The 19,420-nt window shown below is 43.6% G+C and overlaps 1 protein-coding gene across 22 annotated transcripts in view; it reads left to right on the top strand.

Annotated features, from left to right (window-relative positions):
• The window catches only part of LOC125151377 (RAD52 motif-containing protein 1-like), a 58,993-nt gene that overhangs the window by 7,255 nt on the left and 32,318 nt on the right, over positions 1 to 19,420 (top strand). For 4 of the 22 annotated variants that reach the window (XR_007146745.1, XR_007146746.1, XR_007146744.1 and 1 more), the window contains exons 5-9: positions 426 to 524; positions 2,842 to 2,927; positions 4,486 to 9,506; positions 11,777 to 11,848; positions 17,101 to 17,172. Coding sequence is in view for 11 of the 22 variants with exons in the window: in XM_047832244.1 (XP_047688200.1) it covers positions 426 to 524; positions 2,842 to 2,927; positions 4,486 to 9,506; positions 11,777 to 11,848; positions 17,101 to 17,172 (5,350 nt within the window). In the remaining 11 variants the exon portion in view is untranslated. Of the gene's footprint in view, positions 1 to 425; positions 525 to 2,841; positions 2,928 to 4,485; positions 9,507 to 11,114; positions 11,161 to 11,776; positions 11,849 to 17,100; positions 17,173 to 19,420 lie in introns of those variants that run through there. The other 18 variants (XR_007146749.1, XR_007146747.1, XR_007146748.1 and 15 more) reach the window with 13 other exon arrangements.

Raw genomic sequence — 19,420 nt, 5'->3', positions numbered from 1 at the left:
GTAAGGCTCCCTTGGGTGATGCCCAGGAAGAGACCAGGCGGTCATGTGTACTACCACCGAACCTTTCTCCCCATGTGACTCCAGCCCTTGATGCACAGGAGAGTAGGGTCTGCAGTAGGGTCTGAAACTATAGTTTCAGCCTGTCCATTTGAAATCTATGAGCGATGTGAGATCTGTGCCACTTTCTTGGCTTGAGTCTCCCTTTTGGTACTTCCAAAACTTCTGGAGTAGATCAGGGCGGTCAAAATGTGCCCTGCCAGGATATACCTACAGCAGAGTCATTCAGCCTTGTGTTGCGCCTGCCCTTACTTGCTAAGATAATGAACTATGAATCATGGATGTATTTTCACCTTTACACATATAACCCCCAAATCAGTTATCATTCAGATAGGCATGTTAAATCCATTTGTTTTGGTTGGATGCAGGGCCATTATCATTTCTTACGAAAAGGCGGACAATCCAGAAGCTTGCTATTCAGAAGGCTGTGTCAGATGCATTCCAGAAACTGTTGATTGTGATTTTAGGTAAGACTTACTTGATTGTCCTTGCAGTATATCAGTGTCAACGAGCAAATAAACTCATTTTGAAAAGTTAATTGGATGAAAACATTTCATATTCTTTTGTTCACCAAATGCTTTCAAAGCAGTAGTCTCAAATTTGTTCTTTGTGGCATTTGTAAGAAAAATGACCACAAATATTTTTGTCCCCAGTGATTTACCTCTGTCCACACAGAAAGTGTTTGACCCAGTCTTCTTTCTTGATTGTTTGCTCATAACACAGAATACTATTGTGAGTATAAGCTTTGGGGGCACGTGTGTGGCTCAATCAGTTAAGCGTCCAATTGTTGATTTCAGCTCAGGTCGTGATCTCACGATTTGTGAGATTGAGCCCCATGTCGGGCTCTGTGCTGACAGCGTGGAGCTTGCTTGGGATTCTTTCCCTACCTCTCTCTCTGCCTCTCCCTGACTCTCACATGCCATGTGCTCTCTCTCTCAAAATAAATAATAAAAAAAAAAAAAACTTTGAAGCTTTGGACGTCTGGTGTTGAATCTTAGCTCTGTCTCCTAGATTTCTTATGCAATTTTAGGTTTTATAGTCAGATTTGAAGTATTTAATCTCTCTAAGCTGCAATTTCTCTATCTGCCAAGTAAAGGTAATAATTCAACTTACCTCATGGGGGATGAATTGTAAGAGCAAATGAGATGATGGAAAAGTTTAAAACTATCCCTGAAACACGGTAAGCAGAGAAAATATGTTAACTTGTTATCATCGTCTTCCTGTTGGAGAATTTATTAGATTATGTTTTTGGAATCAATTCAGCTTCAGTTTTTGTTTTTGGCACTGACCTATTGGGTGAATATGATTCTTATATTAGGGTCAGCTATATTTTTGTGAACCTTGAAGTGGTCAGGCTATTGAATAGCATCGATTGTGTTCTCTATTGAGTTCTACAATGGTGTGAATGTTACAGGCTGTGCTCCAAGGGAATTTTATAATTAGTAATGAGTCCCCAAACAATTCCCCCCCCCCCACCCCGCCCTTGCCGCTTCACAGTCTTGCAGGCTTAGAGACTAAGAAAGCCTAGCTAAGTTTCAGAGGCCTTATTTGCCCATAAGAGTTGACCCTGGATTGGTCTCAGGCTTCCAGCCTGGACAGCTCTTGCAGTGAAAGTTGACTTCCCTGGTCATCAGGTAGAATCTCCATTAGCTGTCAATTCTGAGTAACAACCTTTTTTTTTTTTTTTTTTTTTTTTAAATTTTTTTTTTCAACGTTTATTTATTTTTGGGACAGAGAGAGACAGAGGATGAACAGGGGAAGGGCAGAGAGAGAGGGAGACACAGAATCAGAAACAGGCTCCAGGCTCTGAGCCATCAGCCCAGAGCCTGACGCGGGGCTCGAACTCACGGACCGCAAGATCGTGACCTGGCTGAAGTCGGACGCTTAACCGACTGCGCCACCCAGGCGCCCCGCTGAGTAACAACCTTTAAGAACCAAACTAAACCTTTGGGTTGCTGACCTCTCTCTAACATGCTCTGGTATCCCTTGTACACGATCAAAATGTTGTAGCTGTACTTTGCCTTAAGGGGAATTGTATTGTCTATAAGGAACATGGGCCAGTTTCTGCCAATAAACTGTCCAAGCATGTTCTCTCCCTCCCCCTCCCCCTCTCTCCAAAGCATTGTTCATTGTATCTGGTGGGATTTTGTTTCCGGGGAGTAGACACTGGCCTTGTTTCTAATACGAAGTATCAGCTATAGTCCATGGTCTCTATTCCAGAACTCACACTGACCTCTACCTAATGCCTTACTGTCTAGTCATCTGATTTTGAACATTGTTGTTTCCATAGTTTTAACTTCCTGTGTCATTATTCCTTAGTTCCTATCTCTTAAGATGATAGCGTTTTTGAACCACACAGTTGTTAACTTCATGTGTATTTTTTCACACATAGTTATGATTAAAAACTGAAGTGTGAGATGAGAAAACTTCTAGGAAAATGCTTTTATTTTCTGCTTTTATAAATAAAAAGAATGTCTAGTTATTGGGTGCTATCATTGTATACAGCTAGTTTTAGAACAAGGAAAATTCTGAATTGATCTTGTTAACTTTATTGATTTTTTAAATGGTTATTTTTGAGAGAGTAAGCAGGGGAGAGGCAGAGAGAGGGGCACAGAGGATCTGAAGTGTGCTCTGGTGCTTACAGCACAGACCCCGGTATGGGGCTTGAACTCATGAACCATGAGATCATGACCTAAGCTGAAGTCAGACGCTTAACTGACTGAGCCATCCAGGCGCCCTCTTTTTTTTTTTTTTTTTTTCCAATCCTTATTCACTTTATTTCAGAAAGTGGTAAAATAGCTGTGGAATACAGACCCTGTGAAGAGATCACAGATGCCAGTACTGAAGACGAGCTACAGGATTTAATTCAAGTATGTGGAGATTAAAGTTCAGGGGTGACATAGCCACTGTAGCCATAATGTAAAGCAACCAGCAGAATTTGGAAGACTTTGGCATTAGCTGTATCATCCTCTGGGAAATGTGAAACTCAGAAACTGCTTTTGACTGCAGGGGATTTCTGAGGCTTTTCCTGAAGTCCTGACCCTTGGCTCTGACCCCTTATTTGAAATTTGGAGAGCAAATTTCATCAGAGCACTCCCACAGTTGTGGACATAGGAGAGGACACAAGCCTTTTAGAGCTCCCCTCAAACACAATCTCACGGATTTGGGAACAGAGTAACTATGGCCTTAAATGTGATTATACTACAGCGTTTGAAACCATTATGCCATTCAAATAGGATGGATCACCCAGATGACGGCATCTCATATATATCTTGCATGAATATCTTGCTGAAGAACTTTTCTGTAAATCACTCACATGGATGTCCTCAATTAGGGATTAAGTTGCCAAAATAATTTCTAAAAGAAAATACTAATGTGCCACATACAGAATGTTAAAAAAAAAAAAAAAAGGAGCAAAAATGTGTTTCATGTCATTGAGAGCTTAATTTGGGGCTAGATTTGTGAATTTTTTTTATTAGATTTTTTTTTTTTAATGTTTATTTTTGAGAGTGAGAAAGAGCGTGAGCTGGGGAGGGGCAGAGAGAGAGGGAGACGCAGAATCTGAAGCAGGCTCCAGGCTCGGAGCTGTCAGCACAGAGCCCGATGCGGGGCTCGAACCCATGAACCACGAGATTATGACCCTCTCTGCCACTCCTCCACTCGCACTCTATGTCTCTGTCTCTTGCTCTCTCCAAAATAAACATTTAAAAAAAATTTTTTTAAAACAACAATAAGCATTTATTCCTCAAAAAACATCTTTTTTAATGTTTATTTTGAAGAGAGAACAAGAGAGAGTACAAGCAGGGGAGGGGCAGAGAGGGAGACATAGGATCTGAAGCAGGCTCCAGGCTCTGAGCTGTCAGCACAGAGCCCAATGCGGGGCCCGAAGCCATGAATGGTGAGACCATGACCTGAGCCAAAGTCAGACGCTCAACCAACTGAGCCACCCAGGCGCCCCATTCCTCCAAAGGGACGGGGGGAGTGGTGGCCTTTGCAGGGTGGAGGGAGGCCTGGGCCCCAAGTGATTCTGGGAAAAGGGCCCGCTCTGGTGGTGCGGAGCCCATCTCCAGGGAGCTCATAAAGGTGGCGTAAATAAAGGGTGGGACGTAGGCGGGGGAGGGGCGCGCAGTTGCTAACAGTGCGCGCGCGCATCACGGGGCTGCCATAATGGTTTGGCTCCCGCTCGGGGCCCAGCGCCAGCACCCCACTCGCCTGGGTCGCTGCGCCCCGGAACCTCCACAGGTCATGTCCCGGCTGCGCATGTTGGCCCCACTGCTTGTCCTTATGTGGCAACCGTTGTGGCTGCTGGTCCAGGCAGCTCAGCTTCCGGAGTGGGCCCTGGACCCTGCCCAGCTGACCGCCGACCCCATGGAGCCGGCTGAGCCCCGGTCTTCGCGCTCGTCTGATCCCCCACCCGAATCGCCCCAGGTACTTACACCCCCAGCTGAGCCGGTGGGCTTTAATTACCTGGGGTCCTCTGCTCCAGCCCAGATGTTGGCCCCGCCTAAGGAGTTGACTGAGACTTTGGTTCCATTCCTGGACACGGATTCCGTTGGAGAACTACCCCCAGGGCCAGATGAGGATCTGAATGACCAGCTAAGCCAGCATCAAAGGCTCCCAGAGGTGGTTCCAATGCCAGGTTGGGATCAGAATCAGACCATAGCTCCGCCTCCTCAACTCAAAAGTAAGGCTAAAACTGTAGGTTTAGATCAGGCCGAAGATCACCAATCGTTTGAAATACTTGTTTCATTTCTGGATAGTCAGAGTTCAAAGCCAACAAAGTTTATTGTTTCACCCCTAAACCTGAAGAAAGATCTAGCTCAGCATCGAAGGCTTGCCAAAGTTGTTGGAACTCCAAACCAATCTGCAAATAAAGAGCACCTACAACAACAGCTGCAGGATGATTATTTAGATTCCAATATGGGTCTCCTATATCCTGAGGAGAACCTACCTATGGGTTTCCCAGGGGGACCAGATCAACTTCCAAACTTCTCTGAGGAGGCTGAAATTCCTCCACCCTTGCAGAAGACCCCAAATCATCTAGAGTCCCATGAGGAAGCTGAATCTTTTTTGCCCCAAGGGGAGGCTCAGGCTCAGCATCCAGAGCCCCCTGAAGAGACAGAAACATCTCTACTTGAGCAGGAGGCTCCATCTCCGCGTCCAGAGTCCCTTAAGGATGGAAATTCAACAAACCCACAAGAGGCCCCAGCTGAGCCTTCAAGTACCCCTGAACAGGTCGAACCTTCTTCAGTCCAGCAGGAAGCCTCAGCTCAACCTACAGAGGCCCCCGAGGAAGTGGAACCTTCTCCAACCCCCCAGGAGGCCCCTGCTCAGCCTCCAGAGCCATCTAAGGACATCATATCTCAACTGTTAGCACATCATGAAGTAAATGTGCTATCTCCAAGTCAGAGTGAAGCTCAGAAGCCAAGCTTCCCCAATGTCACTGTTAAACCTCTGGATCTTACCATAACTCTAACTCAGCCTGCGGAGCACCCTAAGGAGGCTGGACCTACCCCAGTCCGGCAGGAGGCCCCTGCTCAGCCTGCAGAGCGCCTCGAGGAGGTTGAACCTACCCCAGTCCAGCAGGAGGCCCCAACTCTAGTTCCAGAGTTCCCTATCGAGTATTTAACTCAACTTGCAATAAGTGATGAGGTGACATCTCTACCTCTAGGTCAGTATCCAGATTATTTAATGTTTCCCAGGGTTACAGGTAAGCCTTTAGATGTGGAACTTACCACAACTCCGGGGCCTGATAAAGGTGTTGAATCTTCTATAGCCCAGCAAGAGGCCCCACCTCAGCCTCTTGAACATACTGAGGAAGCAGAACTTTCTCTAACCCAGCAAGGGACCTCGGGTAAGCCTCCAGAGGAGGTTGAGCCTGCAAGTGAGCAGGAGACCCCAGGGCAGCCTTCCGAGCCTCCTGGGGTGATTGATCCTTCTCTAAGGCAGCAGGAGACCCCAGCTCAGCCTTCAGTGCCTCCTGAGGAAGCTAAGCCTTCTCTAAGCAAACAGGAACCCCCAGCTCAGCTTCCAGAGGCCCAGGAAGAGGGTGAACCTTCCCCTCTCCAGGAGGAGGGCCAGGGTCAGCACCCACAGGCCTCTGAGGGGAGTGAACCACCTACAACCCAGGAGGAGTCCCCAGCTCAGCATCCACAGACCCCTGAGGAGGTTGAACCTTCTTCAACCCAGCAGGAGGCTCCAGCTCAGTATCCTCAGGCATCAGAGGAGGGTGAGCCTTTTCCAACCCAACCAGAGACCCCAACTCAGTATCCAGAGCCCCTTGAGGGGACAGAACCTTCTCCAGCCCAGTCAGAGGCCACAACTCAGCATCCAAATCCCCTTGGGGAAGTTAAACCTGCAACCTATCAGGAGGCCCCAAGTCAGCATCCACAGACCTCTGAGGAAATTAACCGTTCTGCCACTCAACAGGAAGCCACAGCTCAACATCCAGAGCCTTCTGGTGAACCTTCTCCAACCCAACAGGAGGCCCCAGCTCACTCTCCAGAACATCGGGTGGTAACAGTTTTTCCTCAAGGTCAGAATCAAGCTCAGCTCCTGCTGTTGCCTAATGTCACTGTTAAACCTGTGGATCCTTCAGTTACCATGACCTCAGAATCCACTAATGAGGTTGAAGCTTCTCCACTCCGAGAAGAGGCCTCAGCTCAGTCTGGAGTGTCCCCTGAGCAGTTGGAACCTTCTCCAATCCAGCAGGAGGTCCCACATCAGCATCCAGCTGCCCCTGAAAATGCTGAGCCTTCTCCAATCCAGCAGGGAGTCTCCACTATGCCTGAAGATCTTCCTGAGGAAATTGAACTTTCTCCAAGCCAGCAGGAGAGCTCCGCTCTGCCTCAAGTGCCTGTTGCAAGGATAGAACCTTCTCCAATCCAGCAAGAGGTCCCAGCTCAGCAACCAAAGCCCAATGAGGGGGTCGAGTCTTTTCCAGTTCAGTATGAGCATCCAGCTCAGCCTCCAGGGTCCTCTACAGATGTTGTAGCTCAGTCTCCAGTACAGCATGAGGTGACATTCTCACCTCCAGGTCCAGGTGAAGCTCAGCATCCAGTGTCACCTAATATCACAGTTAAACTTGTGGATCTGAGGGTTCTCATAAGTCCCCAGGCAACTAAGGAGGTTAAACCTCTTCCAGTGCAGCAGGATGTCCCTGCTCAATCTCCCCCTGCGCAAGTTGAATTTTTTCCAGCTCAGTCCAAGCGTCTTCCCCAGTCTCCAGAGTCCCCTGAAGATGAGTCTTCTCCAGGCCAACAAGAGGTCCTAGCTCAGCCTTCAGAGCCTCCTGAGAAGGTGGCACCATCTCCAGTCCAGCAGGAAACCCTATCTCTACCTCTCGAGCCACTTAAGGAGATAGAACCTTCTCTAACACAACAGGAGGTACAAGCTCAGCCTTCAGAGGCCCCTGAGAAGGTAGAACCATCTCCAATTCTGCAGCAGGCTCCCGAGCCCTCTAAGGAGGCAGAAACTCCTCCAGCCCAGCAGGAGGCCCCAGTTCAGCCTCCAGAGCCACCTGAGGAGGTTGTAGCACAACCTCCAGTCCATAATGAGGTGACGGTTCCACCTCTAGGACAAGAGCAAGCTCAGCATCCAAACTTGCCCAATGTTACTGTTCAGCCTGCTGACCTGGAGCTTACTGTAACTCCAGAACCTACTGTGGAGGCTGAGCATTCTACAATCATGCAGCAGACTATAGCTCCTCCAGAGGACACTGAGGTGACACCTGCCCATCCAGAGCAGGTCCAGGCTCAGCATCCAAATTTGACTGAAGTCAGAGTTCAGCCTTTAGACCTGGAACTGACCATAACTCCAGAACCCACTACAGAGGTTGAAACTTCAACCATGCAAGAGATCCCAGGTCACCCTTCAGAGCCACCTAAGGAGGTTGTAGTTCAGCCTCCACTGTTTTGGGAGGTGACAGTTCCAACTCCAGGTCTGGATCAAGCTCATCATCCATTGTCACCTAATGTAACAGTTCAGCCTTGGGACCTAGAGCTTACCATAACTCCAGAACCCACTATGGAGGTTAAAGCTTCTACAGCCCTGAAGAAAACTACAGCTCCTCCAAAGGACCTTGAGGTAACATTTGCACATCTAGAGCAGGTTCAGGTTCAGCATTCAACCTTGAATAAGGCCAAAACTCCACAGACCCCAGATCAGCCTCCAGAGCCGCCTAAGGAACTTGTAGCTCAACCTCCAGTATATCAAGAGGCAGCAGTTCCAACACCAGATCAGGATCAAGCTCAGCGTCTGTGGTTGCCGAATGTAACAGTTCAGCCTTTGGACTTGGTGCTTACTGTAACTACAGAACCCACTACGGATGTTAAACATCCCTCAGCCCTGCAGCAGACTACCGCTCCTCCAGAGGACCTTGAGGTGACATTTCCACATTCAGAGCACATTCAGCATCCAACCTTAACTAAAGTCACAGTTAAACCTTTGGACCCAGGGCTTACCATAACTCCAGAATCCACTACAGAGACTGAACCTTCTCTAACCATGCAAGAGACCCCAACCCAGCCTCCAGAGCCACCTAAGGAGGTGGTTCAGTATCCATCCCAACAGGAAGTGACAGTTCCTACCCCAAGTAAGGATCAAGGTCAGCAGCTAACATTGCCCAGTGTCACAGCTCATCATGTGGACTTGGGGCTAACCATAACTCCAGAACCTACTACAGAGGCTGAACTTTCTACACCCATGAAGGAGACTATAGCTCCTCCTCCAAAGGACCTTGAGGTGACACTTGCACATCCAGAGCAGGTTCAGAGTCAACATCCAAACCTGACTGAAGTCACAGTTCCACCTATGGACCTGGAACTTACTGTAACTGCAGGATCCAGTGTGGAGACTGAACCTTCTCCAACCACGCGAGACACCCCAACTCAGCCTCCAGAGCCACCTAAGGAGGTTGTAGTTCAATATCCATTCCAGCAGGAAGTGACAGTTCCAACTCCAAGTAAGGATCAAGGTCAGCGTCCAGCATCACCCATCATCCCATTTCGTCATGTGGAGCTTACTATAACTCCAGAACCTATTACGGAGGCTGAACATTCGACAACCCTGAAGAAGACTACAACTCCTCCCCCAAAGGACCTTGAGGTGACACTTGCACATCCAGAACAGGTTCAGAGTCAACATCGAAACCTGACTGAAGTCACGCTTCTACCTATGGACCTAGAAATTCCTGTAAGTCAGCAACCAGAGACAGGTTTTCCTCCAACAACTCAACATTCTGTGGTGCATTTTGTAAACTATACCTCAGAAAAGGCATACACAACTTTAACTTGGCAACCAGAACAGAATGCCACCACAAACCTCAAAATATGTGAGCGTTGTACCTGCAAAGATGAGACACTGTCGTGTGTTGGTCTCAGCCTACAGCAGAGGCTCCGCAGAGTGCCCGTGCCGGAGCCCGACACCTACAACGGCACCTTCACCATCTTGTAAGAATCGCCTTTACTTGTTTGTTCTCTGCCTCCTGCTTGACATGGCAGTCTCTTCCTCAATGTCGTCCTGGGCCTTCCTCATCTCCCCAACCGCGTTGACTGACTTTCTGTTTTTACCTTTTCTTTGTCAACTATCCCTTATCTTCATTTTCCTTTTTACTACTGTTCGCCCTTCTCCAATCTTTTACTTGTAATTGTCCTTATTCTTTTTCCTTATCCAATTTTTAGCCCCATTATTTTATTCCTTAACCTCTACTCTCCCATTTTTGCTCCATCCTCTATAATAGGATACAACAGAGTAGTGAAGAGTAGAGATTCTGGAACTAGATGGCCTGCGTTTGGGCCGAGGTCTGTCATCTATTAGCTTTGTGACTCAGTTTCCTTTTCTGTGAAATGGAAATTATGATAGTTACCACCTCATGGGATTATTGTGAGATCTAGATGAGGTAATACATATGAAGCACTTGGATCAGTGCCTGGCAAAATATGAGTGTTAGCTGTTATTATTTTGATTCCCCAGACCTCATCTTTGACCCCCGGCCTTCCACATACAGTACTCAGTTTGGGCCCAACCCAAGAGTAAGTACTATGGGCGCCACACTAGGATGCAGTCGTCTTCAGAACATGAAATGACAGGTGGGAAGAAAGGAAGTGGTCATAAAAAGGGAGGGGGCATGTAATTAAGTACTAAAAGAGGTACCATGGGTGTTGGAATTCAGCAGACTCTGTAATCAGTGGAGTATGGAGGTCAGGGAGAGCTGCATGGATAAGCTAACACTTTAGCTGAGACTTAAAGAGTGGCTCTGATGTGTTAAATAGAGAAAAAATGGGTATAAGCCTAGGCAAAGGCATGGCTGCAGGAGTGATCAGGAATCAAGAATTAGGTTTAGCAGTTAAAGATCCAATTACGAGAAACCTTGACTATCAGCTAGAGAGGTTTGAACGTTACATTCTGAGTTATAGAGAGCCACTGAAAGTTTTCAAGCATGAGATACAGACCATTGAAACAAGAGGATTATTTTCAGTTCCCCACGTAGGGCGATCTGGAGAGGAGAGCTTGATCCAGCGAGACCAGATAGAATGTTCTAACAAAACCTGGGAGTCAAGTAACAAGGGGCCGAATCAGAGTGGCTGAAAAGAGTCGAAAGAAAAGCCTTGAGAGCACTGCAAAGGAGGAAGTGACAAGATAGACTAACTGATGACAGTCGCGGGTGGGGTGTGCACGGGAAAGAGAAAACTCAGATATTACTCTGAAACTTCTGTCCCAGATAAGGAGAATGATGGAAGTTGAGGCATCTTTTACCAGGGAACGTAGAGCAACCAGAAGGCTTCAGGTTGACTGGAAATGTCCACCAGGCACATGTCCACCAGATGGGTATCTGTTTTGAATTTATTCCCGACTCCCCTGAAAAAAATGTGTATATAAACTGACCAGGTAAGCTGTTGCTGAGGGAAGAGGACAAAACTAAAGGTAAAGATTCAAAGTCATACGCAGAGTTAGCGGTTGAAACTGAACCTCAGGCATTTAATAGCTTCTTTTAAACATGTGTAATTCATGGATACATGAATTATCATGGATACTTTTTTTTGTTTTCAATGTCACAGGTATAGAGGATAAAACGTGAAAATCCCACCCCACCCTCCCTACCACTCATAAGGTAACTCCTGTCACCTTTTTGGTGTGTGTCCTTCCTTCCCATCTCTTTCCTTTGCATTTTTTCCTAATTTCCTAATGAGGGGATACTTTTTAATTCCTTGCCCAGTGATTTGTTGCTTTTCCCTATGCAATATGTCTAAGAAATCTTTCCATGTTAGTTCTTCTAATTTCTAACTTCCCTTATCCTTCTAACACCTAGAGAGGTTTCAGTAGAGGGCTTCTTTACATTTGTTTGCTGATAATGTACATTTTTTACCATTTTTTTCGTTGAATTATTATTTTCTCATTGATTTGTGGAAGGAACCATTTTAGACACATAAGTGATTTGGGGGAAAAAAATACTTACCTCCAGAGTAATTAACAGGCGTTATCTACCCAAGGAATGGAACAAATAGGAAGTTCAGGTTCTAAGGAGCTGCCTTGTTTGTGCCAGTGGCCCCACGCTAGCTCTTTATTAATTGCACCACCTGGGATGCTGATAGCTGCGGAAAGTAGAAAGTTGGCATTTACTGCATTGGAATATTCCCCACAAGGTTGCCAGTGATTCTCTTATTTATTCCGTTCATTCCTTTCCTACCTATTCAAGGATCTGAACTGTGTTTCTTCACAGAAATTTCCAAGGAAACTCTATTTCTTACATTGATGAAAATGTATGGAAGGGATACCGTTGGGCTGAGAAACTGTGAGTATATTCTCTCCAAATACGAATACAAAAAAAAAAAAAAAAACAAAAAACTAACTGCATTCTAAGGTCCTTCTTGGTCCAGAACTTTGAAGTCAGTAGCTCTGAGGAAAGGTGTTTCCCCTTCCATGTCCCAACTCAACCTCTACCGATTGCAATTCTGTGTTAATTTTTTTTTTTAACGTTTATTTATTTTTGAAACAGAGAGAGACAGAGCATGAACGGGGGAGGGTCAGAGAGAGGGAGACACAGAATCTGAAACAGGCTCCAGGCTCTGAGCTGTCAGCACAGAGCCCGACGCAGGGCTCAAAGTCACGGACCGCGAGATCATGACCTGAGCTGAAGTCGGCCGCTTAACCGACTGAGCCACCCAGGCGCCCCATCTGTGTTTATTTTAAAAATTAAATTTGGCAGGTTCCCTTTAAAGTTAGAATCAATTTCAACTTATTTTCCATTATACAAGGAATACATGATTATAGTCTCAATATATAAAAATGAAATAACAGGGGGGCCTGGGGGGCTTATTCGGTTAAGTGTCCAACTTCGGCTCAGGTCATAATCTCAACGGTTTGTGGGTTCAAGCCCCACGTTGGGCTCTGTGTTGACAGCTCAGAGCCTGGAGCCTGCTTCGGATTCTGTCTCCCTCTCTCTCTGCCCCTCTCCTGCTCATTCATTCCCTCTCTCTCTCTGTCTCAAAAATAAATAAACATTAAAAAATTTTTTTTTGATGAAATAACAGATATAGTGAACACCTGCCTTATCTTCTAATCCCCCCACTGCTGGGATAGCCACTACTCTGGATTTAGTATATATCCTTCCAGACCTTTTTCCATGCATTTGCCTCTATACATATTTACAGCAAAGTAGGTTTGTTGTGTGATTTTCTTATCTTTTTTTTACATAAATTGTAACATCCTACAACTCGATTCTTTTGCTTTGTGGTATGTCTTAGACTTTTTTTCTTCCAGTACATAGAGGGTTACCCCATCCATGCAAGCTGCTGCATACTATTCCATAGTATGAGTGTATTACGATTTAATAATTCCCCTCTTGATGGATGTTTAGGCTGTGTCCAGTTTTCTTATTACATGCATTGCTGCATGGACCACCTCATACATGCATCTTTGTGTACGTGGGTGGGTATTTCTGTAGAATAGATCCCTGGAAATGGAATTGTTGGGATGAAGACGATGCCGATATATATACAATTTTAATTGCCCTCAAAAAAGTTGTGCCAATTTACACACCAATCCATACACCATGACAGCATTCATTTCCTCCTACCCTCCCACTCTTGGATATTCTCCATTTCTTGGCTGATCTGGTGGGTGAATAAAATGGGTCCCTTCTGAATTTGAATTTTTCTGATTACTTATACATTTAAGTATCTCTGTATGTTTCCTGGGCATTTGTGTTTCTTGTCTGAATTTTCTGTCCTTTGCCGATTTTTTTGTTATCTTTTTTTTAAATTGATTTGTAGAAAAAGTCAGTGTAGACACAAGTAATTTTGGAAACAATATTATACTCGAAGTAATTGGCATTTTTCATGACAGATTGTGTGTCATATCATTAGTTCAACTTGGGTAGATAAGTCATAAATGACTTCTGAATTAATAATAAAAGACATAACAGTCATAGTAATCTAAATGTAGGGATTATGATCCCCCTGAAGTAGATTCCCCCCTGCCCCTTAGTCTGATAACCTTACTGGTAAGAGACAAATGGTAGAATAAGGTAGTTGTTTTCTTATGAATTTTATGAATTTCTTAAATACTATATATAGTTTATATTTTCTCATGATAGTATCTAACTTGGAGATCTTATTTCCCAAACTTGTAAGAAAAATGAAAGTAATTTGGCACAAGAAACAAGAGAGAGTGGAGAGAGTGGGTAGGCTGGGGGACAGGGGTAGGAGAAAAACTTTGAATTGTGTATTATATACCTTTGGAATTCTGAGCCATGCAAAGATATATTACCTATTAAAAAATAAACAAATTAAAAAAATATTTTTTGAAAAGCATGTATTTGGTAGTTTATATACTAGAACATGAATCTGGTAAGATTTGATGATTCTTAAAAAATTTTTAAATGTTTATTTATTTTTGAGAGAGAGAGAGAGAGAGAGAGAGAGAGAGAGAGAGAGACACAGAGTCCAAAGCAGGCTCTAGGCTCCGAGCTGTCAGCACAGAGCCTGATGTGGGGCTCGACCCCACAAACTGTGAAATCATGACTTGAGCCGAAGTCAGACACTTAACCAACTGAGCCACCCAGGTGCCCCAAGATTTGATGATTTCTAATTCAGCTTGAGGGTTATGCCTTGTAAGACAGAAGTTTTTAAGTATGGGTCAATAGTCCCCTGGGGCAGGATTTTTAACCTTTTTTTCTATATATCAATTTTTTTTTAATTTTTTTTTTAACATTTATTTACTGCTGAGAGACAGAGCATGAACAGGGGAGGGGCAGAAAGAGAGGGAGACACAGAATTGGAAGCAGGCTCCAGGCTCTGATCTGTCAGCAGAGAGCCCAATGTGGGGCTCGAACCCACGAACCGTGAGATCGTGACCTGAGCTGAAGTCGGACACTTAACAGACTGAGCCACCCAGGCACCCTTCTATATATCTATTGATGATCTGCAGAAGCTTATGTTCTTGGGATAATGTTTTCAAATGTATAATAAGTTAAAACATATAGGAAAAGGAAATTATGTGGAAATAGAGTTTTCAAAAATTTTTTAAAAAGATTAGTGATATAGCAATAAATCTGCTTCTGTTAGAATATTAAATAACAAAATATAATGGTAGGCCTACTAACTATTATAACTTCAAAGTACTGATGAGAATAAATGATAGTTTGAGATATCCACGCCAAATATGTGATATGAAAATATCTGATTTCTGCTGGGGACCAAATTAACTATACTAATCTGTGGTTTGTTGCCTACATTCATAATGGAAGGAAATGCTAATTCTAGTTAGAGGTTTGTGAAAATAGAGATGTGATTTCATTTTCCATCCAAGTTTGGCACCCACAAATTCAGTCCATTCTATTCACGGACCTGAGCCCTAAAGGGATGGTCTGCAAATTGAAATCGCATGCACGCCTTTGCACGTATTCAAGAAAGTGCAGTTTTCTAGGGAAAGGGTCCATTCCATAGCTTTTATGAAATTCTCAAAAGGTTCTTGTCTCAAAAGATTGAGTCACAAATTGGGGTGGAGGTGGAGAAAGACATTTGTTTTCCTGTGAAGTTGTACTTATTCTCATAAATGATGATAAATGAATGATTTGTTTTAATTAAAAGCAGTATATTTGCAAATTGATACCTGTCACTTTCTGAATTCATTCAACAAATATTTATGGAGCATCTCCTATGTCCCAGGAACTGTTTTACATGCCAGGGATATAAGCTCAAGAACAAAACTGACCAAATATCCCACTTGTCAAGGGGTTTACAAATATATAGTATAAAAACAAATATGTAAATATAATAAATACATATCATTTCAAGTATTGGTAAGAAATCAGTGGCCAGATCTCTCAAGTTTTCTAATTTATTCAACAACCATTTCTGCTGCTCATAGACTGAGTTTTTTTACTAATGATAATGCTTTTCATTCATATAATCTTGAGTTGGTTCTTTTTATTAGATGTACTGTTTACCTCTGTCTGAGGATGTATTAATGATGCTATTCTAAATTTTTTATAGTGTTTATTTTTGAGAGAGAGAGAGAGAGAGAGAGAGAGAGAGAGAGAGTGAGAGACAGAGTGCAAGTTGGGGAGGGGCAGAGAGAGAGGGAGACACAGAATCTGAAGCAGGCTCCAGGCTCTGAGCTTCAGCACAGAGCCCCAGTGCAGGGCTTGAACCCATGGACTGCAACCTGAGCCGAAGTCGGATGCTTAACCGACTGAGCCACGCAGGTGCCCCATTAATGTTGGTATTCTCAAATCCTTTTGTGTTTTCTCTGTTAACTGTGTCATTGACTATAAGCTGTTATATTTGTTTTTTATTTTCTGTCCTGAATAGAATTGGCTTTCTCACTCCATTTGGTCATTCCTGAGTGCAATTTATCTTTGTAGTTGAGATTTGACTTGCTTCTGTTTTCTGGTCCTAAGGAAGAGGTGAAATGAACCACGGGCCTTGTTATTGGTGACAGGTCCCCCTGAGAGTTAAAGAAGAGGTGGGAGGTGACTTCTAATGGCTAGTCAGAGTGTATACCCTTCCTCCAGGGTTCTGGGACCCTGCCCCCTTCTAACACCAATGGCTCCTGCCTGGAAGAAAACACCCTTTGCTGCCAGATCCAAGGAGGAAGGATGTGGGGTTGATGTGCTGTCCTTGGTCCTACTGCAGTATCCCAGCTAATCACCCTGTAGGTGGCTCCAAGGCATTTCTGGTGGGGAGTGTTTGTGGAGCTACTCCCTTGGCTTTGAGCTAAGGTTGTGGAATTTCTAATTGTATCTTTTCTAATCATTCTTAGGGACTTTGGTGCAGTTTGGAGTTTGGTAGAGACTTGGCATGTTTCAATCTGCCAGCTTGAAATAGCACAACCTCTCAGGAAGGCAATTTTGTACCCCTGTTAAATCCTGGAGAACCTTAGGCAAATGTGTACTAGGATATAAACAGAAAAATGTTCAAAGCAGCACTGTTTATAATAACTAAAAATTAGAAAAATCTAGTATCCACCAACAGTAGAATGAACAAATAGTGTTACACGGGTATTTACTCTATACTTATTAAACTGAGCATTTATGTTATGTGCATTTTATGCACATCTTTAGTTCTCACAGATATTTTTTAGTTGGGGAAAAAAATTAGATGGCTTCACTTGTAACACTGATATGGTTATAAATAGGGCTTCCACAATAACATTTGGGAAAAGAGAGGAGGAAGTGGCAGTTCTGTCCATGTTTTTGCCACTCAGGGCTGGGTTCTAACAGAGATTTTGTGATCCAGAGAGTAGGCATTAAATGCACATTTTGGTGTGAAGAGTGGATAGGGGTGTGTGTGTGTGTGTGTGTGTGTGTGTGTGTGTGTGTGAGAGAGAGAGAGAGAGAGAGAGAGAGAGAGAGAGACAAAGGAGTATGTGAGAAGAAAAGATTTGAATCAAACAGCAGAGATTGCCATCCCTACATTAAATAAGAATTAGTGTATTTGGTGGCACCATTACCCAGGTTTCTCTCACATCTAGCGGTCCTGTGTAGCAAATAGTTGTAGCTATTTTGCATTTTGACCCAGAAATGACCTTTTCATTTTGCAGAATTCTCAGTGAAAATTATCTGACCGAATTACATAAAGACACATTTGAAGGCCTGCTATCCCTCCAGTATTTGTAAGTTAATCAGTTCATCATTTATTATGAGTTTTTAGTTATATTATTTATTAAAAAATACAGGGTTCAAATTAGATAATTGCAGCAATTTCTTCTAACAGTAGAATTCTATAATTCTCTCTATTAAATTCTATAACTCTGTAAGTCTGTGGGGACCCAGCCCATCTCTAGCATTAAATACCTCCTATGCATTTTCAACTTCTTAATTTTATAGACAAGATATAGGAAAAAGCCCTTCAGTTGTAGAGGAAAGGGGGTAATGAGGTCTGAGCAATTATGGACACCCATATGAACCTTGTTATGTAAGTGTTCATATACCATCTGCCTTTATTTATATTTATTACTTATGGCCCATGGATCAAATCCTGTGTATGGTCTGTCTTGATACAACCTATGAGTTCAGAATGATTTTCATGTTCTTAAAGGGCTGTAAAAGAGAAAAGAAGAGAAAGAAACAGAGAATATGTGACAGAGACCGTATATGGCCTGCAAAGCCTAAAATATTTACTGTCTGGCCTTCACAGAAAAGGTTTGAAAAAGTTGGCTTAGTAAAATGAGAGGAATTGAAGTTAACCTCAAATTGTCACCTACAAGACAAGAGAATATAGAACACTTACGTTAATTTGAATGCCATTAACCCAGAATTTTTAAATAATTTAATCTAAATTAAATATTTAAATATTAAATATTTAACTAAGCAGGTGAATTATGTAAGCAGTATTACCAAGTACATATTAAATTATCAAGAGAACAGATTAAGGATTTCTGTGTGGGAAATTTTATTAGTTTATTTTTTTATTATTATTTTTTATGTAATTTATTGTTAAGTTAGCTAACATACAGTGTGCTCTTGGCTTCAGGAGCAGATTCCTGTGATCGGTGTGGAAATTCTTAGGCCACCATAAAAATAGATGTTTAAAATGATGGTTAAGAGGTTGGGGCTCCTGGGTGGCTCAGTTGGTTGGGCGTCTGACTTTGACTCAGGTCGTGATCTCACAGTTTGTGGGTTCGAGCCCCGTGTCGGGCTCTGTGCTGACAGCTCAGAGCCCGGAGCCTGTTTCAGATTCTGTCTCCCTCTCTCTCTGCCATTCCCCCCTCTCATGCTCTGTCTCTGTCTCTCTCAAAAATAAACAAACATTAAAAAAATGATGGCTGGGGCGCCTGGGTGGCGCAGTCGGTTAAGCGTCCGACTTCAGCCAGGTCACGATCTCGCAGTCCGGGAGTTCGAGCCCCGCGTCAGGCTCTGGGCTGATGGCTCAGAGCCTGGAGCCAGTTTCCGATTCTGTGTCTCCCTCTCTCTCTGCCCCTCCCCTGTTCATGCTCTGTCTCTCTCTGTCCCAAAAATAAATAAACGTTGAAAAAAAAAAAATTAAAAAAAAAAAAATGATGGCTAAGGGGCACGTGGCTGTCTCAGTCATTAGAGTCTGCAACTCTTGATCTCGAGGTTGTAGGTTAGAGCCCCATGTTAGGTATAGAGATTACTTAAAAAAAATGAAATCTTTAAAAATATAATGATGGTTAAGTGGTATAGTTAGAAATGTTTACACTAAACAAACATCAGAAATGCCTCTAACTTCACTAGTTACAGAATAAACATCTCTCCAGCCTCATTGTCAAGGAAGAAATGTTTTCATATAGCTCTGTACATTAGACATACAGAGATACTAATGTTCTTTGCTGTGGAGGTTCAGTGTTTATTCTTTGCCCATGCCATCCAAAGCTGTGTATTCCATTAATCTTTTTTAAAAAAATTTTTTTAATGTTTATTTATTTTAGAGAGAGAGAGAGAGAGACAGAGTATGAGCAGGGTAGGCACAGAGAGAGAGGGAGACACAGAATCCGAAGTGGGCTTCAGTCTCTGAGCTGTTGGCCCAGAACCCGATGCGGGGCTCAAATTCATGAGCAGTGAGATCACGACCTGAACCGAACGAAATCAGATGCTCAATCGACTAAGCCATCCAGGCGCCCCTCATTAATCCTTATTAATGATGTGCTTTAGAAAATAGATTCTTCTTGCAAATGTGGAAGGCTTAAGGGTAGTGAGTAAAAAGAATCTCGTATGACACTAAAAATCGTCCTTCAAATTATCAAACCTTCCAAGTCTTAGGGGACAACCACTTTGTATTGGTCTTCTTGGCTACCTCTGCCATCTGGGCTCCAAACGTTACAAACACAGTTTGGAGAAAAACAAAAGAGACAAACTGCGCAATGGATTGGGCCTTTCATTACTTCTACTATGAGGTACTTT

This window comes from Prionailurus viverrinus, chromosome E1 (assembly GCF_022837055.1).
Source record: "Prionailurus viverrinus isolate Anna chromosome E1, UM_Priviv_1.0, whole genome shotgun sequence".
Classification (NCBI taxonomy): Eukaryota; Metazoa; Chordata; class Mammalia; order Carnivora; family Felidae; genus Prionailurus; species Prionailurus viverrinus.
The sequence above is the reverse complement of the archived record's forward strand: the minus strand, read 5'-3'. Positions and strand labels throughout refer to the sequence as shown.